Genomic DNA, 23,957 nt, shown 5'->3' on the forward strand with positions numbered 1-23,957 from the left:
ATTCCCGGCGGGGTCAGTGATTTTCTCCGCCTCGTGATGACTGGGTGTTGTGTGATGTCCTTAGGTTAGTTAGGTTTAAGTAGTTCTAAGTTCTAGGGGACTGATGACCATAGATGTTACGTTCCATAGTGCTCAGAGCCATTTGAACCATTTGCATATAATAAACTTTCTTCAGTCCGAGAAGGTTATGTCCACGAATCAGCGTGGTTTTAGTAAACATCGTACGTGCTAAACTCAACTTGCCGTTTTCTCAGAGAATATACTGCGAACTATAGATGAAGGGCAACAGGAAGATTCCATATTTCCAGGTTTACGGAAAGCGTTTGAGATGGTGCATCTTTGCAGGCTGTTAATGAATGTACAAGCATATGGAATAAGTTCACAGATATTTGGGTGGCTCAGACACTTCTTAAGTAATATGAGGACAATGGAATGTAGTCGAATTAAGTCGGGTGATGCTGAGGGAATTAGATTAAGAAATGAGACACTTAAAGTAGTAAATGAGTTTTGCTATTCGGGGAGCAAAATAACTTATGATGGTCAAAGTAGAGCGGATATAAAATGTAGACTGGCAATGACAAGGAAAGCGTTTCTGAAGAAGAGAAATTTGTTAACTTCGAGTATAGACTAAAAAGTCAGGAATTCTTTTCTGAAAGTATTTGTATGGAGTGTAGCCATGTGTGGAAGTGAAACATGTACGATAAATAGCTTGGACAAGAAGAGAATAGAAGCTTTCGAAATGTGGTGCTACAGAAGAATGCTGAAGCTTAGATGGGTAGATCACATAACTAATGAGGAGGTATTGTATAGAATTGGGGAGAAGAGAAATTTGTGGCAGAATTTGAGTAGAAGAAGGGGTCGGTTGGCAGGACATGTTCTGAGGCATCAAGGGATCACCAATTTAGTATTGGAGGGTAAAAATGGTAGAGGGAGAACAAGAGATGAATACAGTAAGCAGATTCAGAAGGATGTAGGTACTAGGAGATGAAGACGCTTGCACAGGATAGAGTAGCATGGAGAGCTGCATCAAACCAGTCTCAGGACTGAAGACCACAACAACAACATGTTGTCCTCGACGGCGACATATAGGACGCTCGTGCGACCAGTTCTTGAGTACTGCTGGAGTGCTTTGAATTCGTACTAGGTCAGATCAAGGAATTCAGAGGCGGGCGGCTAGACTTGATACCGGTACGTCCAAACAACACATAAGTGGTACGGAGACGGTTCGCAGGGAAACGCGATTGAGAAAATTTAGAGAACCGGCATTTGAAGCTGACTGCAGAACGATTTTACTGCTGGCAACATACATTGCGCGTAAGAAACATGAAGATAAGATACGAGAAATTGGGGCTCATACGAAGCCATACAGACAGATGTTTTTCCCTCCCTCTATTTGCGAGTGGAACAGGAAAGAAAATGACAAGCAGTGGTACAGGGTACCCTCCGCCACGCACCGTACGGTGGCATGCGGAGTGTCTATGTAGACGTACTCCATGCGTCATGGTGTGGAGAGCCAGCTGGTGTGATTTCGGGTCAGGCCTGGTATTGACTGATCTTAACGGTAAAACGGTACATCACGGACATCGTGCGTCCTCATGTGTTACGGCACTTCCGCGGGCATCCGATAGTCGGACATGTCCCCGATAGAACTCCTCTGAGAGCAGTTATATCAGTCGTGGGCCAGACTGGGGTCAGCGGAGGATGTAACACCCTTCCGACCCGAACTAGTGCATGCATCCGTGTCAGAGGGATACAACACCATGGTCACATGTGGTGCCATACTGCATAGTTCTTTATAAATTTGACTGCATTTTGTAATCACCGCAGTAGAACAGTGGAGATTCATTTCGTTTCTCCTCGCCTTCACCGAGCGAGGTGGCGCAGTGGTTAGCACACTGGACTCGCATTCGGGAGGATGACGGTTCAATCCCGCGTCCGGCCATCCTGATTTAGGTTTTCCGTGATTTCCCTAAACCACTCCAGGCAAATGCCGGGATGGTTCCTCTGAAGGGCACGGCCGACTCCCTTCCCCGTCCTTCCCTAATCCGATGAGACCGATGACCTCGCTGTTTGGTCTCTTCCCCCAAACAACCAAACCCCAACCCTTTCCTCGCCTTCCGGGTACTGGACTTTTTTGTCCGGTAGTCTATTTTTAATTTGTTAGAAGCCAAGATCTCTCGATGTGAAACAGTTTATCTCATGACCAGTTTCGACAGTAACTACCTCTCATCTTCAGGTTCTCGATCTCCAATAGATATATCTACGCATCAGTCTCGTCGACATACTGAGAACATGCTCCGTTTGCACCGAAGCGCCAAAGAAACTTGTATAGGCGTGCATATTCAAATACAGAGATATGTAAACAGCCAGAATACGGTGCTCCGGTCGGCAACAACTGTGTAAGACAGGGGCCTGGCGCGGTTCAAATGGCTCTAAGCAATATGGGACTTAACATCTGAGGTCATCAGTCCCCTAGACTTAGAACTACTTAAACCTAACTGGCCTAAGGACATCACACACATCCATGCCCGAGGCAGGATTCGAACCTGCGACCGAAGCAGGAGCGCGGTTCCGGACTGAAGCGCCTAGAACCGCTCGACAACAGCGGTCGGCCCTGGCACAGTTGTCAGATCGGTAACTGCTGCTACAATGGCAGGTTATCAAGATTTAAGTGAGTTTGAACGTGGTGTTATAGTCGGGGCACGAGAGATGGAACACAGCATGTCCGAGGCAGCGATGAAGTGGGGATTTTCCCATACGACCATTTCATAAGCGTACCGTGAATATCAGGAATCGTGTAAAACATCATATCTCCAACATCGCTGCAAGAACGGCACCAGCGACGACTGAAGAGAATCGTTCTACGTGACAGAAGCGCAAGTCTTCGGCATATTGCTGGAGCTTTCGAATACAAGTGTCAGCGTGCCAGCCATTGAACGAAACATCATCGATATGGGCTTCCGCAGCCGAAGGCCCACTCGTGTACACTTGATGACTGCACGACACAAAGCTTTACGCCGCGTCTGGGCCGTCAACACCGACATTGGACTGTTGATGACTGGAAACATGTTGCCTGGTCGGACGTGTCTCATTTCAGGTTGTATCGAGCGGATGGACTTCTATGGGTAAGGAGAAAACCTCATGAATCCATGCATCCTGCATCTCACAAGGGAACCTCCCCATCGCACCCCCCTCAGATTTAGTTATAAATTGACACAGTGGATAGGCCTTGAAAAACTGAACACAGATCAATCGAGAAAACAGGAAGAAGTTGTGTGGAACTATGAAAAAATAAGCAAAATATACAAACTGAGTAGTCCATGTGCAAGATAGGCAACATAAAGGAGTATGTTAGCTGATGAGCGCCATGGTCTCGTGGTTAGAGTGAGCAACTGCGGAACGAAAGGTCCTTGGTTCGCGTCCTCCCTCGAGTGAAAATTTTACTTTCTTTATTTTCGCAAAGTTACGATCTGTCCGTTCATTCATTGACGTCTCTGTTCACTGTAATAAGTTCAGTGTCTGTGTTTTGCGACCGCACCGCAAAACCGTGCGATTAGTAGACGAAAGGACGTGCCTCTCCAATAGGAACCGAAAACATTTGATCGCAAGGTCATAGGTCAACCGATTCCTCCACAGGAAAACACGTCTGATATATTCTTTACGACACTGGTGACGGCATGTGCGTCACATGACAGGAATATGTTGTTGACCCACCTAACTTGCACACTTGGCGAATGGGTAAAAAGATTCTTCTACCTTGCCCGATTTAGGTTTTCTTGTGGATGTGATAATCACTCCAAAAAAAGTGATGAAAACATAAGAGTTTGTCACATAAACTGCATCAAATGAATGCAACAGTTTCAGAGTTGCACAGTTTTCCCTGTGCTCTGTCAAAACATATGTTTTTTACGTTTTCAAATGTTTCCGTGCGTAGACCGTCAAATTCTGTATATGTCCAAGGAAATCTGAACATGTCCTGGAATTTTGGAGAGCGAAGTTGATTATGTGTGAGTGCCTGAACTTTGATAATTATCTGAAAACAAAAAAATAAAATTTTCACCCGAGAGAAGATTTGAACCAAGGACCTGTCGTTCCACAGCTGCTCACGCTAACCACGGGACCACGGCGCTCGTAAGCCAACACTCTCCTTGATGTTGCCTACCTTGCGCATGGACTACCAAGTTGTATATTTTGCTTTTTTCATAGTTCCACACAACTTCTTCCTGTTTTCTCGATTGATCTGTGTTCAGTTTTTCAAGGCCTATCCCTGTGCCAACTTATAACTAAATCTGAGGGGGTGCGATGGGGAGGTTCCCTTGTCAGCAGGGGACTGTTCAAGCTGGTGGAGGCTCTGTGATGGCGTGGGGCGTGTGCAGCTGGAGTGATATGGGACCCCTGATACGTCTAGATACGCGTAGGTAAGCATCCTGTCTGATCACCTGCATCCACTCATGTCCATTGCGCATTCCGACGTACTTGGGCAATTGCAGCAGGACAATGTGGCACACCACACGTCTAGAATTGATACAGAATCGCTCCAGCAACACTCTTCTGAGTTAAAAGACTTCCTGTGGCCACCAAACTCCCCAGATATGAACATTACTGAGCATATCTGGGATGCCTTGCAACGTGCTGTTCAGAAGAGATCTCCATCTCATCGTACTCTCATGGATTTATCGACAGCCCTGCCGGATTCAAGGTGTGAGTTCCCTCCAGGACAATTTCAGACATTAGTCGAGTCCATGCCACGTGGTGTTGGGGCACTTTTGTGTGGTCGCAGGGGCGCTACACGACATTAGGCAACTGTACCAGTTCCTTTGGTTCTTCAGTGGATAATAATACAGCTCCGTGCTGGTCTGTCAAATAGATAATTCTTGCTGAATAAATTTCCATGGCAGCAATAGGTAGTATTGAAGCGAAAACGGGTACATCAGTAAAGATGATGCTTTGACAGCAACTCAGGGAGAATGCACTTTAGAGGCAGTGTTAAGTGGTACAACCATTCTAAAACGCACCAGCTCAGTCTCCCTGAATTGCCGTCGACGTATCATCTTTACTAAATGGTTCAAATGGTTCTGAGCACGATGGGACTTAACATCTGTGGTCATCAGTCCCCTAGAACTTAGAACTACTTAAACCTAACTAACCTAAGGACATCACACACATCCATGCCCGAGGCAGGATTCGAACCTGCGACCGTAGCAGTCGGGCGGTTCCGGACTGCGCGCCTAGAACCGCTAGACCACCGCGGCCGGCTATCATCTTTACTGATGTACCTGTTTTGGTCCTGTACTCCTTATTGGCATCCGTTTGGTCACTGGCGCCTTTTACACTAGCCCAGTGGAGAGTCTGTATGGAGAAGCTGCCGAGCTACCACTGCCACGATTTTCTCCTCAGCAGGTACGCATGCCGTTTGTCTGCCATGCCCAGCCACCCATCCCGCGCCTCCTTTGATGACTCCTTTGATCGCCAGTATGCGACGTACCTCTCTTCTCTGCCACCTCCTGGAGTTCGCTTTTGGCTCTTGCTCCGGGAGCTTAACCTCACGCTACCTGCCACTTTCCGATGCGCCTTCACCACCTTGGCTTCGTGTTCACCTTGCCCTTCATTCGCTCCCTAATGACACTATTCCAGCCTCACTCTATCGCCTTCAGTTTCACGACCTTCACGTGATACTTAGCGATAGTACCTTTCTGTTTACTGATGGCTCTCGCACCGACCGTGGTGTCGGGCGTGCCTTCGTCATTGGTACTGACGTTTCTCGGTATCGCCTTCCGGAACACTGCATAGCTCTTTGCCCTGTATCAGGCCACACAGTACATCCGGCGACACAGGCTTTTCAGTTGCGCCAGCTGCTCAAACTCACTCAGAGCCCTTGAAAGCCTCTGCCCGCTGTACGAGGTGTGGCTAGAAAAGAACCGGACTAGTACTGGTGAAACAATAAAGCGAATGCAATAAGGCTGAAAGTCGCGTGGCCTGTCACGTGACTCTCGCTCCGCCTACTGCTCGAGTTTCATCTGCCTCCTGCACTCAGTCTGCCCGTGGCGTCTGTTTTAAGTAGTTGACGTTTTGTCTGTGCGTCGGAAAATGTTGAGTGTACAGAAAGAACAGCGTGTTAACATCAAATTTTGTTTCAAACTAGGAAAATCTGCAAGTGAAACGTTTGTAATGTTACAACAAGTGTACGGCGATGATTATCGCGAACACAAGTGTTTGAGTGGTTTAAACGATTTAAAGATGGCCGCGAAGACACCAGTGATGACACTCGCACTGGCAGACCATTGTCAGCAAAAATTGATGCAAACATTGAAAAAATCGGTAAACTTGTTCGACAAGATCGCCGTTTAACAATCAGAGCAGTGTCTGAGTTAACAGGAGTTGACAAGGAAAGTGTCGAACAAGTTTACCGATTTTTTCAATGTTTGCATCAGTTTTTGCTGACAATGGTCTGCCAGTGCGAGTGTCATCACTGGTGTCTTCGCGGCCATCTTTAAATCGTTTAAACCACTCAAACACTTGTGTTCGCGATAAACAATCATCGCCGTACACTTGTTGTAACATTACAAACGTTTCACTTGCAGATTTTCCTAGTTTGAAACAAAATTTGATGTTAACACGCTGTTCTTTCTGTACATTCAACATTTTCCGACGCACAGACAAAACGTCAACTACTTAAAACAGACGCCACGGGCAGACTGAGTGCAGGAGGCAGATGAAACTCGAGCAGTAGGCGGAGCGAGAGTCACGTGTCAGGCCACGCTACTTTCAGCCTTATTGCATTCGTTTTATTGTTTCACCAGTACTAGTCCGGTTTTTTTCTAGCCACACCTCGTACACCGTCCATCCCTTAGTGCAACTGGTCTAGGAAAGTTGCCACTTGCTCACTCTTGGTGGAGTCACTGCGATATTTTTGTGGGTTCCTGGCTGGTCACGTCGGTACGACGGGAAACGAGGTCGCTGACGCTGCTGCCAAGGCTGCAGTCCTCGTACCCCAGCCCCCGAGTATCTACGAGGGTCACTCCTAAAGAAATGCACATTATTTTTTTTTAAATACATCTTTTATTCTACATGTTTGAAAGTTTTACATTATGTACATACATCCTTTAGGAACAATATTTTCATGTCTCCACATAATTTCCATCCCTCTCAACTGCGCCGGCCGGAGTGGCCGAGCGGTTATAGGCGCTGTAACGTCTTGTAATAAACAAAGACAATATATTATGTAATAATTAAAATATTAGATGTGTCATATTGTGTCATTAGGTAAAATTATGTATTATTTTCTTTATTTTTTATTTTTGAGAACGTCTGTGTCGGCGAGTAATAAGACCGACACAGAAGATAAATGTTGTACAGAGATCACCAACTGAATTTGTATATAAGGCATGATGTAATGCAAGGTCTCTGTTCTTCTTAATCTGAAAGCTGCGAGATAAAGATCTCCTGTTGTTGTCGTAGAGAGCGCGAAGGTAGCATTCTTTTGTCGAGATTGTGAATTGGACGCCATTGCGCGTGAATGTACACAGGTCTGTAATTATTAAGATATTTAAATGTTTAAATAGAGTTGTTTAAATGAAAACTTGTATTACTTAAATGTTAAAGTGTGCCTGCCTATTATCCCATCCTGTTAAGATATTTTTCAGCCATATAAAAATATTATCTGTGGAGCTGAGCTGTGTGGAGAAAGAAGAGCCGCTGCCGCGGCATATTTAAACGACTTACAATATAGTCGAGTATACCGCAAGGAAGCGGTAAAATAATAGTAAAAAATAATATTATTTCTTTTAGCTCCCAGGATGGCAGTGAAGATCAGCAGATTTTATGATGTGTTGCAGGTTGACGCGGGCTGCTGATAGGATATAATTTTCAGTGCAAATAATTTTATGTACCTAAAGAATCTGATAGGAAACTTGCTGTGCTCCGTTCTGATCTGGCAAAATTTTATAGTGAATACGTAATTTTCTTTAATGAGAGTCTCATGTTCTTGGGCTAGCCGTGGTATGAAATAGCATTTTAGTAAGAAATAAAATCCACTGCAAACTTGTATTTGTGAACGATCGTACGAACTGTAACATCAGTGATCATAGGACATTAATTTCAACTTTGAATAATTACGAAGTAGGAAAGATATATTGATACTTAGCATGAGTTGCAGTTACTAAAAAATCGTTCTTTAAATTGTAGGCCAGGTTCAGAACAATAATACTTCCATCGTTTTATTTTGCTAAAAAAGGTAACGATGATAAAGCAATTAAAAGCACAGCATTGTTAAAAGAATTTCACGTCACTCTTCCCATATATTTTTATAACAGCAACAACAGTTTTTTTTTTAAGAGAGAAAACGTGAAACTGGCGCCCAACGTGGGGCCCGAATTTGCAGTGGCCACAATTATAAAATTTTATGTATTTTCTTTCAGTGTCTATTGTTATGTAGGTGTATATGTATATGTATTTAGTGTTAAATGTATGTATATCATGATCTATGCTATGTATTAATGAAGGTTCAAACACTCTTTCATGACAAAACGTACTACTGCAAGCGAGTTTGAGAAGACGATCCTGATTGTACTGAGAAGCTCTAACGACTACGTAATCCGGGGGCAGCCGAACCCCGAGATAATAGAAACTAAAGGTAAGACTACAGTGTAGTTGTCCTGTTTGTAGAAGTTGAGCTCCAGTGAAGTAATCTCATATCGCTAGTGGTGTGCATACTGTATGTAGTTTGATGTTAGTATTTGTGACAGGACAAAGTTGATGTAGATAGTAATTTTTAGTGTGCAGTGTAGTGTATATAAAGTGATGTATTTTGTGTGCAAGGGGAAAAACTGTTAGATTTTGTGTTTTAGTAAGCAATTTAGGAATATGGTTAAGTTGCGTAGTCAACGTCCAAGCAATATGGATACTGAAGAACAACAATTAGCTAGTGAAGGAAATGTGGAACCGGGTGCCTCAAGTAGTACTAGTACTCTCTTTGAAGATATAACAGGCGAAAATGTGGGGGCAGGGCCACAGGAAGTAGTGCCACCGCCCACTAGTCATCAAGTTGATGTAGATAAAGAAATTGTACCACCACCAGAAAAGCAGGAACCAGAGAGTGGTAATCTGCCTGGTGGGTATTCAATTCAGACTATATTAGAGCGTGTGCTAGATTACCAGGCAAAATTTGCGCAACAGCAAGTTGAGCGAGATCGCCAACAAGCTGAACGAGATCGCCAGCAAGCCGAGCGAGATCGCCAGCAAGCTGAGCGAGACCAGCAACTTGTGCAATCGATAGAAAGTATGAAAAAAGAGATAGCAGATATGAAAAAGAATTACGAGTCGATACCTAAGGCCGTGCAGGAGCTGACTGAACAGGTCACCCACCTGCAAGTAGCAAACACTAACATGGTAGATGAAATAGGTGTCTTAGCCAACAGAGTAGAAAAGCTAGAAATAGATTCCACACAGCTTGTAGAGCAGAAGTGGAATGAACAGGCAAATAAAATTGAAACAGAATTTAACTCATGGCTAGAAGTGAAGGAGACTGAGATTGACACGAATATTAATTCTAAAGTAGAAGCAGCAATAGCAAATAGAGATTCAGAATCGTTCAGTACCGCCGTAAATAGTCAGGTACAGAACGATGTGCAAACCATTAAACAAATACTCGGTGAGGATATTCCGCAGTGGCAAGTGAATGTTAACAAACGGATATCCGATCTGGAGAAGGGTTTAGCACAAAGCAGGAAACAAGTGGAACAGGAACCTCTGTCGCCAACAGCCCATGGTTTTGGCAACGCACAAACTTATATGCGATACAACAATGGGGAATCTGTAGTCGATAATGCGAAGAGCTGTAGCTCCGGTACGGAGCACACAGCATATGTCCCAGCAGCAAACCCATGTAGTTCAAAAATATTAGTGGAAGAAAGTTTAATTAAAAATAGACAATTTCAAACATTTACTACTGAAAGGAAATCAGTACACCCAGTGGTATTTATAAAAAGCTTTAAAAATATCTTACCCAGTGTATGGAACGAAACACAGAAAATACAATACGTAATGTCGTACATTCAAGGTGACGCAGCACTGTGGGCTACAGAAGTAGCAGACAGCTGCAAGACATACGAACAGTTTGAAAGGGCATTTTTATCGAAATATTGGTCGCCGTGTATACAAGAGCGACTACGAAAAGAGGTATATAATCCCGAACCGTACTCACCCCGTCTTGGGAATTTGAGGCGGTACTTTGAAAAATATATAAACAAAACACGCTACTGGGACGAGCCTATATCACCGAGAGACATAATAAGACTACTCAAATCCCATTTACCAATTCAGATCAAGGAGAAGTTAATACATGTACCAGAAAGCGACATGGAAAACTTCCTGTCGGTCCTAGATTCCATAGATTTGATACAGGAAGATGTAAAATCGGCGTGCGACCATTTGCGGAATAATGGGTCGGGATGTAATCACGACAGAAACAGTAGTGCACAGAACCACAACCATAGAAATGGTGGGGGTGGTAGCAAGCGACAAGAACAATCGCAAAATGGTAGTAACGGTAGAGGCCAAAACGGGTATGGACAACCAAATTATAACAAAAAGCGTCGATTTGACGACAGATACGAATCCGGAATGTCAGGGACCAACCGCTGGAAAAATGCGCGAGGTCAGTGGCAGAGTAATTATAATGATAGTAATCGAAATTGGCAACAGAATCAGTGTAGAAGCCCAGAGCGACAGGCTAGTGACCGGTATGACAACAATAGACCACCACCGCAAAACGCGCCTATTGCGCAGCCGTGGCGGCCTACAAATCAGAACGTACATATAGTGGAGGTCGCGGACAATAGCCGTCCAAGTACCTCCCAAGTAACTAATCCAACAAACTAGAATCGGCCTCGATATGCTCTCCATCGACGGCCGAGGGATGGAGTGAGAGCAACTCGAGTAATAACAGTAATAGACCTGGGATACGCATGCTGCGATACAACGAAGGTGTCAGTATGGATAAAGATCTGCTGAACGAACCGCACGAATGTAAGAAGGATAATAACGAAAATGTGCAAGCTATTATTGAAGCTAGAATCAATGATGTTGCAGTAAACATAATTATCGACACAGGTGCCTCAGTAAGTGTGATGAGTATGGAGCTATTTAAAGCACTGGGAAAGGGACATAGTATTCCGACCTTCCCGGTTAATAATTGTAAGGTGTCTGGAGCCATTAGTGCACAGAGCCAATCAGTTAAGTACCAGGTGCAGGTGGAGATTTATAAGGAGGGCGAAGCCATAGTGAGCTCGTTCCTCGTGGTTAAAGGATTGAAGGTGGCCTGCATTCTGGGAGTAGATTTTCTCCGTGAGAGGGACGCATTGATCGACCTCTCCGTGGGGAAACTAAGCATAATTAATAGGGGTAGAAGGATTGAATTATCTATGATGAAATCGAAGGAGGTACTTGTGCCGTACTGTAATCGAATCGATATCAAAGGTAGGAACCCTTGGGTACTACACATCGATGATTTTTCACATGCAACAGACCTCTATTACCCGAATTTAGAGGATCAAAATTTCGAAACAAATGTTGAGGCATTTCAGACTAAAGTGCACGAATCGGAAGGTTTAAATGATACGCAAAAGCAACAGTTGACGCAGCTGCTATCGGAATATACTATGGTATTTACCGACCGTCCAGGAATAGTCAAAGGGTACCACTATCACATAGAGGTGATACCCCATAATACATACTGTCGCGCAACCTACTCCATCCCTTGGTCGAGGAGGGAATTCGTAGCTAAAGAGATTCAGAAGACGTGAAGTTATTTATTCAGTGACACATAATATATAAAGAGTAATAGGTGTAAAAAGATTTTAATTGTGTTTTAGAATATAAGTGTGTTAGTATTTAGAAAGAAATTTGTGTGTAATGAAGTTGGGAGGAAGTGGAACCAGAAAGTGAGCAATAGCTTACACAGGACAGATTTTGTTTACAGACAATTAGTCATTAAGATATTATGTGCTTATTAAAAAATGAACAATTTTCTTGTTGTATAAAGGATTAATTTCTTGAACCATTTTCTATGTGTAGTGTGTAAGTGCAACTAATGATGCAATCTTATAGAGTAAGGGAATTGCTGTAATTGTATTAGGATAAGAAACCCTGAGAGAGAGAGTTTTTACTAGCCAGACATTGACTTTGCAATATGCAACAATGATGTAATGTGATGTTGGCTGCCAGTAGTGATTTGAGAACGACACTGGAGCAGAACCTAATTAAAAACGAGCCCGTTCCGTGGAAACTCCGTTCTGTATGTAGCAATGCTTCAATTGAAGCCTGTGTACTTGGTACACGACCTTGAATATTCATTACGCGATACGCGAGTCAAGTCAGACAATGCAGAACCTACACTGTAGTCATATAGGAAAAATCATTAAAAAAAATGTTATTGCTGAACGAAGTATTTATTGAACAATATGCCCGAGTCAAGCTGTCATGCACATGGTAAAATCTGTTTGATAGATGGGTGATAATCAGGCAAGCTACACTAAGAAAAAAAAAATATGTATAAAAAAAGAAAAAAAAAATATGTATAAAAAAAAAAAAAAATTCACACACCGTTAAAAAAAATTTACAAAAGGGCCAAATACGCCTAGCAACAATATGAAGAGTATGGTGTGATAAAGTGAAAACAAATAAATGCTATGTAAACCAGAGTGACTATGCAAAGAACAGTTAAAAGGTGTTAAAAAATAAACTGTGTGCATAAACACTTAAGGACAGGACGGAATATTGTGTGTAGTAGGGACAGAAAATGACTGTTGTATCTGCACCAATATATACGTCGATAAATCTAGTGTTGAGTGATAGACTGTCCTAGTGCAGCGCTCAACGAACAATAGACAGTGTATAAAAACAGTAGTTATTGATCCGTTCGGAGACGATTTACACAAACATCGCTCAACGGAGACATGTACTATGAGTGTAACGAACCATTTTCGCGTGTTGAAAGACGCTCTGGCAGTGCATCAACCGTGGAAGTGAGTGAAAACGTGTAGTACAATGTGCGTGTGACGAACTCTGAATACCAGTGTCACGATGCCACAAAAAACCTGTTATCACGCCAAAACATCCTGTGCATACCAGTGAAGCGACGGCTTACTGAACAATAAACGCTTTTAACAAATTGCCTCTTCTTCCACAGCTAGTAATCTGTGTCCTTAAAGACAGTACACCGTTGTGGAATGTTTGTTTCATGCGCCACGACGGGGAGCCATGCGGAGAAGCAGAGACGAGTGCCGTGCCGCCATCCAGCCGGTTGCGGTAAACCACTGCCACTCGACGACAACAGCGAATGGTTCAGCGCGGTTCGCGACTGCTTGGGCGCCACGCTAGCACGACCTCACTGTTATTGAGAGCCGGTCGTCGAACCCAGCGGCCGTCGGTACGCGGCGTTCCAGACGACGCTACTCAACAATTGCTTCGCGCCGCCAGCTCCATACCACATTGTTGTCATTCAAATGAACTATTAACTGTATGTATAATGTGCTAACATGAATGGTGTTTAATGGACACGCAATGACGTGATAAACATTTTTTTTGTTGTTATCCAACACGAACTCACAATATTCATGGATTTAGTGATGTATCGATCTAATATGTTTGCGTCATGTTAATGAAAAATACTCGCACGAATGCTAGACATTTTAAACCAACTGTCGCGAGTAAGTGCAAAGACGGTTCATTATACTATTGTAAAAATGTGTAATAAGTGACTTTCATAACAATCCAGAATACAAGTAGTATATTGATAACAAAGAGACTAAAAGTGTAGCATGCTATCACAAATAGCCTTTGTTATATGTGGACATTGAATAGAGTCTAAACTTTTCGTGAGATGACCATGGCTCCGGCGCAGTTTTCCCAGGTTTTCTGATCGCACGTAGCCCGAATGGGGGAGCCAAATAAATGTAATGACCCTGGGACTAGGTTGACGGTCACCTCGCAAAGTGTAAGAACAGTATACGAAGTGTAATTAAACCTACAGTGTAAAAGAACTGAGTAGTGTAAAGTGAATGTTCCAACCAAAGTAATAAACCATAAACAAGACAGACGTTAGTGGCAGCATATTGCCGAACATTTTCATCGTTAGTCAAATGCTGCCAGGGGGCAGTGTAACGTCTTGTAATAAACAAAGACAATATATTATGTAATAATTAAAATATTAGATGTGTCATATTGTGTCATTAGGTAAAATTATGTATTATTTTCTTTATTTTTTATTTTTGAGAACGTCTGTGTCGGCGAGTAATAAGACCGACACAGAAGATAAATGTTGTACAGAGATCACCAACTGAATTTGTATATAAGGCATGATGTAATGCAAGGTCTCTGTTCTTCTTAATCTGAAAGCTGCGAGATAAAGATCTCCTGTTGTTGTCGTAGAGAGCGCGAAGGTAGCATTCTTTTGTCGAGATTGTGAATTGGACGCCATTGCGCGTGAATGTACACAGGTCTGTAATTATTAAGATATTTAAATGTTTAAATAGAGTTGTTTAAATGAAAACTTGTATTACTTAAATGTTAAAGTGTGCCTGCCTATTATCCCATCCTGTTAAGATATTTTTCAGCCATATAAAAATATTATCTGTGGAGCTGAGCTGTGTGGAGAAAGAAGAGCCGCTGCCGCGGCATATTTAAACGACTTACAATATAGTCGAGTATACCGCAAGGAAGCGGTAAAATAATAGTAAAAAATAATATTATTTCTTTTAGCTCCCAGGATGGCAGTGAAGATCAGCAGATTTTATGATGTGTTGCAGGTTGACGCGGGCTGCTGATAGGATATAATTTTCAGTGCAAATAATTTTATGTACCTAAAGAATCTGATAGGAAACTTGCTGTGCTCCGTTCTGATCTGGCAAAATTTTATAGTGAATACGTAATTTTCTTTAATGAGAGTCTCATGTTCTTGGGCTAGCCGTGGTATGAAATAGCATTTTAGTAAGAAATAAAATCCACTGCAAACTTGTATTTGTGAACGATCGTACGAACTGTAACATCAGTGATCATAGGACATTAATTTCAACTTTGAATAATTACGAAGTAGGAAAGATATATTGATACTTAGCATGAGTTGCAGTTACTAAAAAATCGTTCTTTAAATTGTAGGCCAGGTTCAGAACAATAATACTTCCATCGTTTTATTTTGCTAAAAAAGGTAACGATGATAAAGCAATTAAAAGCACAGCATTGTTAAAAGAATTTCACGTCACTCTTCCCATATATTTTTATAACAGCAACAACAGTTTTTTTTTTAAGAGAGAAAACGTGAAAGCGCTACAGTCTGGAATCGCGCTACCGCTACGATAGCAGGTTCGAAACCTGCCTCAGGCATAGATGTGTGTGATGTCCTTAGGTTAGTTAGGTTAAGTAGTTCTAAGTTCTAGGGGACTGATGACCTCAGAAGTTGAGTCCTATAGTGCTCAGAGCAATTTCAAATTTCAACCTCTCAACTGCCTTACTTCATCTTGGAACCAGCACCTGTATACCCGCACGGTAAAATTCTGGACCAACCTGTTGGAGCCACTGTTTGGCAGTGTGCACAAGGGAGTCGTCATCATCAAACCTTGTTCCACAAAGAGAGTCTTTCAGTTTCCCAAAGAGATGGTAGACACACGGAGCCAGGTCAGGACTGTAAGGCGGGTGTTTCAGTGTTGTCCATCCGAGTTTTGTGATCGCTTCCTTGGTTTTTTTACTGATATGTGGCCGTGCATTGTCGTGCAACAGCAAAACATCCTGCTTTTGCCGATGTGGTCGAGCGCGACTCAGTCGAGCTTGAAGTTTCTTTAGTGTCGTCACATATGCATCAGAATTTATAGTGGTTGCACTTGGCACGATGTCCACAAGCAAGAGTCCTTCGGAATCGAAAAACAACGTAGCCATAACTTTTCCAGCAGAAGATGTGGTTTTGAATTTTTTTTTTCTTGCGTGAATTTGCATGATGCCACTCCATTGATTGCCTCTTCGTCTCTGGTGAAAAATGATGGAGCCATGTTTCATCACCTGTCACAATTATTCCAAGAAATTCATCTCCACCGTTCTCGTACTGTTCCAAACGTTCGATGCACACCGTTTTTCTTTCTTTGTGTGCCGCTGTCAACATCCTCGGAACCCACGTGGCACAAATCTTTTTTAACGCCAACACTTTCAGTATTCTGCAAACACTTCCTTCCCCTCTCCCAACGTAGCGTGACAATTCGTTCACTGCGATGCGTCTGTCAGCAGTCACCAGTTCGTTAACTGCACATTGTCTGGAGTGTGTGCAGTACGAGGCCTGCCGCTGCGAGGACAATCCTCAATATTGCAGTGCCCGCTTTCATCACGTAACCTGCTTGTCCACCGACTAACTGTACTGCGTTCGACAGCAGCACCTTTTCCAACCTCTTGTTGATGTTTCCCGCTGTCTCGTTTTCACAGTACAGGAATTCTGTGACAACACGTTGCTTCTGACTAACGTCAAGTGTAGCAGCCATCTTGAAGACATGCTATGACGGCGCCACTCACGGGAACAGGTTGAACTAAGTTTGAAAACAAGCGGGAAGGATGTATCTACACACTGTAAAACTTTCACACATGCAGAATGAAAACTGTATTTTTACAAAAATAGTGTGCATTTCTTTTGGAGTGGCTCTCGTACATTCCCGCCGATGGTCTCTGTGTTGTGTCTGTCGGCAGGTGGTGTCACTTTGACATCGCCAATGGTCCTCCCTTCATGGGAATAAGCTCCAGGTTAAAAAGTCTCTCCCAGCGGCTTGAAGGAGCTCCTTTCGACCCTCTCGCCACGAGAAGATCATTTTAGCTAGGTTGCGTATTGGGCACTGTCTTTTAGCTATCGCCATTTGCTAAGTGGTGCTCCCCCACCACTTTGTGCTCATTGCCCTCAGCCTCTGATGGTTCACCATTTTCTGACATAATGTCCCTTTTTTAACCACTTACGTTCTCGTACGAGTTTGCCGTTTGACTTATCGGCCGTTTTAGTGAACGACGCGCGGGATGTCGACCGCGATTTACTTTTAATCCGTCGTAGCAATATGGCGAAGGACATTTAATCTTTAGTTCAGGACCTCCGTTTCTCTATTGCGTATTTTATGGTCCTTTCTCCAACTCACTGTTTTTAGCTGTCTTTCCTTTCGTCACTTGCCCTTAACGAGTAGTAGTTTTAAATTCCTTATTCGTCTTCGTGTTCTACTGTTCTGACATGGGCGCGTATGATGCTCGTTGGTTTTGCGCCCTAAAACAAAACAAGACAAATAAACTCCTTATTGGTGCTATGGACATCTTGTTTAGAAACTTTAAAATAGATCGACAGGAAGTGCAAGTTGGCTAAGCAGGGATGGCTAGAGGACAAATGTAAGGATGTAAAGGCTTATGTCACTAGGGGTAAGATAGATACTGCCTACAGGAAAATTAAAGAGACCTTTGGAGAAAGGAGAACCACTTATATGAATATCAAGAGTTCAGATGGAAACCCAGTTCTAAGCAAAGAAGGGAAAGCAGAAAGGTGGAAGGAGTATATAGAGGGTCTATACAAGGGCGATGTACTCGAGGACAATATTATGGAAATGGAAGAGGATGTAGATGAAGATGAAATGGGAGATATGATACTGCGTAAAGAGTTTGACAGAGCACTGAAAGACCCGAGTCGAGACAAGGCCCCGGGAGTAGACAACATTCCATTAGAACTACTGACAGCCCTGAGAGAGCCAGTCCTGACAAAACTCTACCATCTGGTGAGCAAAATGCATGAGACAAGCGAAATACCCTCAGACTTCAAGAAGAATATAATAATTCCAATCCCAAAGAAAGCAGGTGTTGACAGATGCGAAAATTATCGAACTTCAGTTTAATAAGTCACAGTTGCAAAATACTAACACGAATTCTTTACAGACGAATGGAAAAACTAGTATAAGCCGACCTCGGGGAAGATCGGTTTGGATTCCGTAGAAATATTGGAACACGTGAGGCAATACTGACCCTATGACTTATCTTAGAAGCTAGTATAGAAGTTTTGCTATTTGGGGAGCAAAATAACTGATGATGGTCGAAGCAGAGAGGATATAAAATGTAGACAGGTAATGGCAAGGAAAGCTTTTCTGAAGAAGAGGAAGTTGTTAACATCGAGTATAGATTTAAGTGTGAGGAAGTCGTTTTTGAGAGTATTTGTATGGAGTGTAGCCATGTATGGAAGTGAAATGTGGACGATAAATAGTTTGGACAAGAAGAGAAGCTTTCGAAATGTGGTGCTACAGAAGAATGCTGACGACTAGATGGGTAGATCACATAACTAATGAGGAGGTATTGAATAGAATTAGGGAGAAGAGGAGTTTGTGGCACAACTTGACTAGAAGAAGGGATCGGTTGGTAGGACATGTTCTGACGCAGCACGAGATCACCAATTTAGTATTGGAGGGCAGCGTGGAACGTAAAAATCGTAGAGGAAGACAAAGAGATGAATACACTTATCAGATTCAAAAGGATGTAGGTTGCAGTAGGTACTGGGAGATGAAGCTTGCAAAGGATAGAGTAGCATGGAGAGCTGCATCAAACCAGTCTCAGGACTGAAGACCACAACAACAACAACAACAACAACAAGTATCTGACAAACCAGTGTGGGGCCGTATCATTATAACTGGAGCATTTTGTCAGTATAACGACGAGACTGATGTGGAGTTATATTTCTGGGACATCTGAGAATCCGAAGATGACAGCTAGTAACTGTGAAAACTGGTCATAAAATAAACAATTTCACATTAAGCGAACTTGGCTTCTAATATTACAAATTACAACATCAGATCGGCCCAACAACACATGTAAATTGTATAGTATATGTTCACTTAACATTGAATTTCTCAAGTTTTGGTTGAAGTTTTTGAAGATTAGACTTAGTGCTTTATTTCTGTAGTTTGGATTGATATGTTCTTTTTGTTGACTATGTTTATTTGTTAATCTTATAGCACCCTAGAAAATTTAACTGTAATCGGAACTACACTCCTGGAAATTGAAATAAGAACACCGTGAATTCATTGTCCCAGGAAGGGGAAACTTTATTGACACATTCCTGGGGTCAGATACATCACATGATCACACTGACAGAACCACAGGCACATAGACACAGGCAACAGAGCATGCACAATGTCGGCACTAGTACAGTGTATATCCACCTTTCGCAGCAATGCAGGCTGCTATTCTCCCATGGAGGCGATCGTAGAGATGCTGGATGTAGTCCTGTGGAACGGCTTGCCATGCCATTTCCACCTGGCGCCTCAGTTGGACCAACGTTCGTGCTGGACGTGCAGACCGCGTGAGACGACGCTTCATCCAGTCCCAAACATGCTCAATGGGGGACAGATCCGGAGATCTTGCTGGCCAGGGTAGTTGACTCACACCTTCTAGAGCACGTTGGGTGGCACGGGATACATGCGGACGTGCATTGTCCTGTTGGAACAGCAAGTTCCCTTGCCGGTCTAGGAATGGTAGAACGACGGGTTCGATGACGGTTTGGATGTACCGTGCACTATTCAGTGTCCCCTCGACGATCACCAGTGGTGTACGGCCAGTGTAGGAGATCGCTCCCCACACCATGATGCCGGGTGTTGGCTCTGTGTGCCTCGGTCGTATGCAGTCCTGATTGTGGCGCTCACCTGCACGGCGCCAAACACGCATACGACCATCATTGGCACCAAGGCAAAAGCGACTCTCATCGCTGAAGACGACACGTCTCCATTCGCCCCTCCATTCACGCCTGTCGCGACACCACTGGAGGCGGGCTGCACGATGTTGGGGCGTGAGCGGAAGACGGCCTAACGGTGTGCGGGACCGTAGCCCAGCTTCATGGAGACGGTTGCGAATGGTCCTCGCCGATACCCCAGGAGCAACAGTGTCCCTAATTTGCTGGGAAGTGGCGGTGCGGTCCCCTACGGCACTGCGTAGGATCCTACGGTCTTGGCGTGCATCCGTGCGTCGCTGCGGTCCGGTCCCAGGTCGACGGGCACGTGCACCTTCCGCCGACCACTGGCGACAACATCGATGTACTGTGGAGACCTCACGCCCCACGTGTTGAGCAATTCGGCGGTACGTCCACCCGGCCTCCCGCATGCCCACTATACGCCCTCGCTCAAAGTCCGTCAACTGCACATACGGTTCACGTCCACGCTGTCGCGGCATGCTACCAGTGTTAAAGACTGCGATGGAGCTCCGTATGCCACGGCAAACTGGCTGACACTGACGGCGGCGGTGCACAAATGATGCGCAGCTAGCGCCATTCGACGGCCAACACCGCGGTGCCTGTGCCGTGCGTGTGATCATTGCTTGTACAGCCCTCTCGCAGTGTCCGGAGCAAGTATGGTGGGTCTGACACACCGGTGTCAATGTGTTATTTTTTCCATTTCCAGGAGTGTATATAAAGCAGAAAATTAAACATAACAATGCGTTAGTTAATCTGACTCGATGCGTTTTCTCGCGCCGTGTTTGTATAAAATGACACAGTGGAAAAATTAGGATAGATGTGGTGTCATGTAAAAATTAACCGTCCAAAAGTTATTATCTCAGCAGTCATACATGGATGGGAGTTTAGGAACGAATCCATTTATTTTAAGAACGCGGTGTTATAATTAATAACAAAATGACTTTAAGTGCGCCGAATTCCCACATCTTCCCCTGCTGTTGCTGAACTGTCTCCCGTGGCACCAACTTAATTTATGATATAATTACAGACGAGCTATGCTTTTATTTTGATAAGAATTCTCGTGTTCAACTTTAAGTCTTGCTGATCACGTACCGGCTGAAATGACTTTTCGACAGTTTTGCTGCGACTCGCAGCGCTGATTTCGCGGGCTCTTGCGTGAAGCCAATCGCCAATTTCTTGTGGTGTCCCGAAAATTACGCGCGGCAAGACTGTGTGCCTGCCGGCCGCTGGTTTTCCTCACTTCATTGCAAAAAGTAGTGCAATGGTGTACTCACCATATCTGCAGTTTTATCGGCGTCCCGTCTAAGTTGATGATTTTCTGTTTGAAGTCCAGACCTGGAAACAGGATAGAGAATCAAAATTAGTGGACCTGTAGCTGTCAAATAAATTAGTTTCGGCTTTTACGGAATGATAAAACTAAGTTCTTTTTTTTTTAACATATAAACTACTAGCCATTAAAATTGCTACACCAAGAAGAAATGCAGATGATAAACGGGCATTCATTGGACAAATATATTATACTAGAACTGACAAGTGATTACATTTTCATGCAGTTTGGGTGCATAGATCCTGAAAATCAGTACCCAGAACAACCACCTTTGGCCGAAATAACGGCCATGTTACGCCTGGCCATTGAGGCAAACAGAGCTTGGATGGCGTGTACAGGTACAGCTGCCCATGCAGCTTCAACACGGTACCACAGTTCATCAAGAGTAGTGACTGGCGTATTGCGTAGTGTGCTCGGCCACCATTGACCAGACGTTTTCAGTTGGTGAGAGATCTGGAGAATGTGCTGGGCAGGGCAGCAGTAAAACATTTACTGTATCCAGAAAGGCCCGTACAGGACCTGCAACATGCGGTCGTGCATTATCCTGCTGAAATGTAGGGTTTCGCAGGGATCGAATGAACGGTAGAGCCACGGGTTGTAACACATCTGAAATGTAACGTCCACTGTTCAAAGTGCCGTCAATACGAACAAGAGGTGACCGACACGTGTAACCAATGGCACCCCATACCATCACGCCGGGTGATACGCCAGTATGGCGATGACGAATACACGCTTCCAATGTAGCAATTTTAATGACCAGTAGTGTAGAACTCTTTTGGTATTCAAGGAAAGTGATGAAAGCTTTATACACTCAAGAGCCAATGGAACTGGTAAACGTAATACCGTGTAGGGCCCCTGCGAGCACGAAGAAGTGCCGCAACACGACGTGGCAAGGACTCGACTAATGTCTGAAGCAGTGCTGAAGGCAACTGACACCATGAATACTGCAGGGGGTAAGAGGGTGAGGGGTTGGAGATCTCTTCTCAACAGCACGTTGCAAGGCATTCCAGATATGCTCAATAAAGTTCATGTCTGGAGATTTTGGTGGCCAGCGGAAGTCTTTGGTCAGAAACGTGTTCCTGGACCCACTCCGTAACAATTCTGGACGTGTGGCATGTTGCGTTGTCCTGCTGGAATTTCCAAAGTGTCTAGACGTATCAGGTGTCCCGTATCACTCCAACTGCACGTGCCCCACACCATTACAGAGCCTCCACCAGCTTGAAGAGTCCCCTGCTGACATGCAGAGTCCATGGATTTGTAAGGTTCTCTCCATAGCTGTACACGTCCATCTGCTCGATACAGTTTGAAACCAGACTCGACGGACCAGGCAACATGTTTCCAGTCATCAACAGTCCAATGTCAGTGTTGACAGGCCCAGGCGAGGCGCAAACCTTTGTGTCATGCAGTCACCATGGGTACACGAGTGGGCCTTCAACCCCGAAAGCCCATATTGATGAAGTGTCGTTGAATGGTTCGCACACTGACACTTGTTGATTGCCCAGCATTGAAATCTGCAGCAAATTCCAGAACGATTTTCTTCAGTGGTCGTTGGTCCTATTCTTTAGGATCTTTTTCCGGCCAAAGCGATGTCTGAGATTTGATGTTTTACCGGATTCCAGATATTCATTGTACACTCGTGAAATGGTTGTACGTGAAAATACCTACTTCATTATTACCGCGGAGATGCTGTGTCCTATCGCTCGTGCGCCGACTATATGGTGTCGTTCAAACTCACTTAAATCTTGGTAACCTGCCATTGTAGGATCTAACAACTGCGCCAGTCACTTCTTGTGTTGTGTAGGCGTTGTCGACCGCAGATCCGTATTCTGCCCGTTTACATATCACTATGTTTGAATATGCATGCCTATACCAGTTTGTTTGGTGCTTCATTGTAGTATTTTTTTGGTATTCAATGGAAGTGACGAAAGCTTTATAATTTCATTGGATATGTCAATATTTCATATTTCTATGCTAAGGATCTTTGAAACAGTAGTCTTCAACAGTCAATATATTGGGACACCGAAGTTCTCAGTACGATCACTGTGATCTTTGGTTGCCAGTAGTATTGTCGTTGCGCCGGCATTCTAACAGAATCTAGCAAATGAGTGAGTGAGTCACGTGTTGGCTATGTAAAACAGCGGTCTGAAATAGCTTGAAGAGAACAGAGAAAAAGATACTGACAAGGGAACCTCCCCATCGCACCCCCCTCAGATTTAGTTATAAGTTGGCAGAGTGGATAGGCCTTGAAAAACTGAACACAGATCAATCGAGAAAACAGGAAGAAGTTGTGTGGAACTATAAAAAAAATTAGCAAAATATACGAACTGAGTAGTCCACATGCAACATATGCAACTTCAAGGGTAACTGGCAGTCAGGAGTGCCGTGGTCTTGTGGTTAGCGTGAGCAGCTGTGGAGTGAGAGGTCCTTGTTTTTTGTTTTCAGGCAATTATTATCTGTCCCTGTCCGTTCGATGCGATCACTTTTTTGGGAGTGATTATCACATCCACAAGAAAAGCTAAATCGGGCAAGCCAGACGAACCTTTTTACCCATTCGCCAAGTGTACAAGTTAGGTGGGTCGACAACATATTACTGTCACGTGACGCACATGCCGTCAACAGTATCGTATAGAATATATCAGACGTGTTTTCCTGTGGAGGAATCGGTTGACCTACGACCTTGCGATCACATGTTTTCAGTTCCCATTGGAGAGGCACGTCCTTTCGTCTACTAATCGCAAGGTTTTGCGGTGCGATCGCAAAACACAGACACTAAACTTATTACAGTGAACAGAGACGTCAATGAACGAACGGACAGATCATAAGTTTGCGAAAATAAAGAAAGTAAATTTTTCACTCGGGGGAGGACTTGAACCATGGACCTCTCATTCCGCAGCTGCTCAT

The 23,957-nt window shown here is 43.9% G+C and overlaps 1 protein-coding gene across 1 annotated transcript in view; it reads right to left on the bottom strand.

The window, feature by feature from the left end:
* The window catches only part of LOC126215188 (ras-related protein Rab-8A), a 256,673-nt gene that overhangs the window by 131,996 nt on the left and 100,720 nt on the right, over window positions 1-23,957 (bottom strand). Inside the window, exon 2 of the mRNA XM_049941856.1 lies at window positions 21,004-21,064. Coding sequence (XP_049797813.1) covers window positions 21,004-21,064 — 61 coding nt within the window. The remainder of the gene's footprint in view (window positions 1-21,003; window positions 21,065-23,957) is intronic.

Source organism: Schistocerca nitens, chromosome 12, assembly GCF_023898315.1.
Source record: "Schistocerca nitens isolate TAMUIC-IGC-003100 chromosome 12, iqSchNite1.1, whole genome shotgun sequence".
NCBI classification, from domain to species: domain Eukaryota; kingdom Metazoa; phylum Arthropoda; class Insecta; order Orthoptera; family Acrididae; genus Schistocerca; species Schistocerca nitens.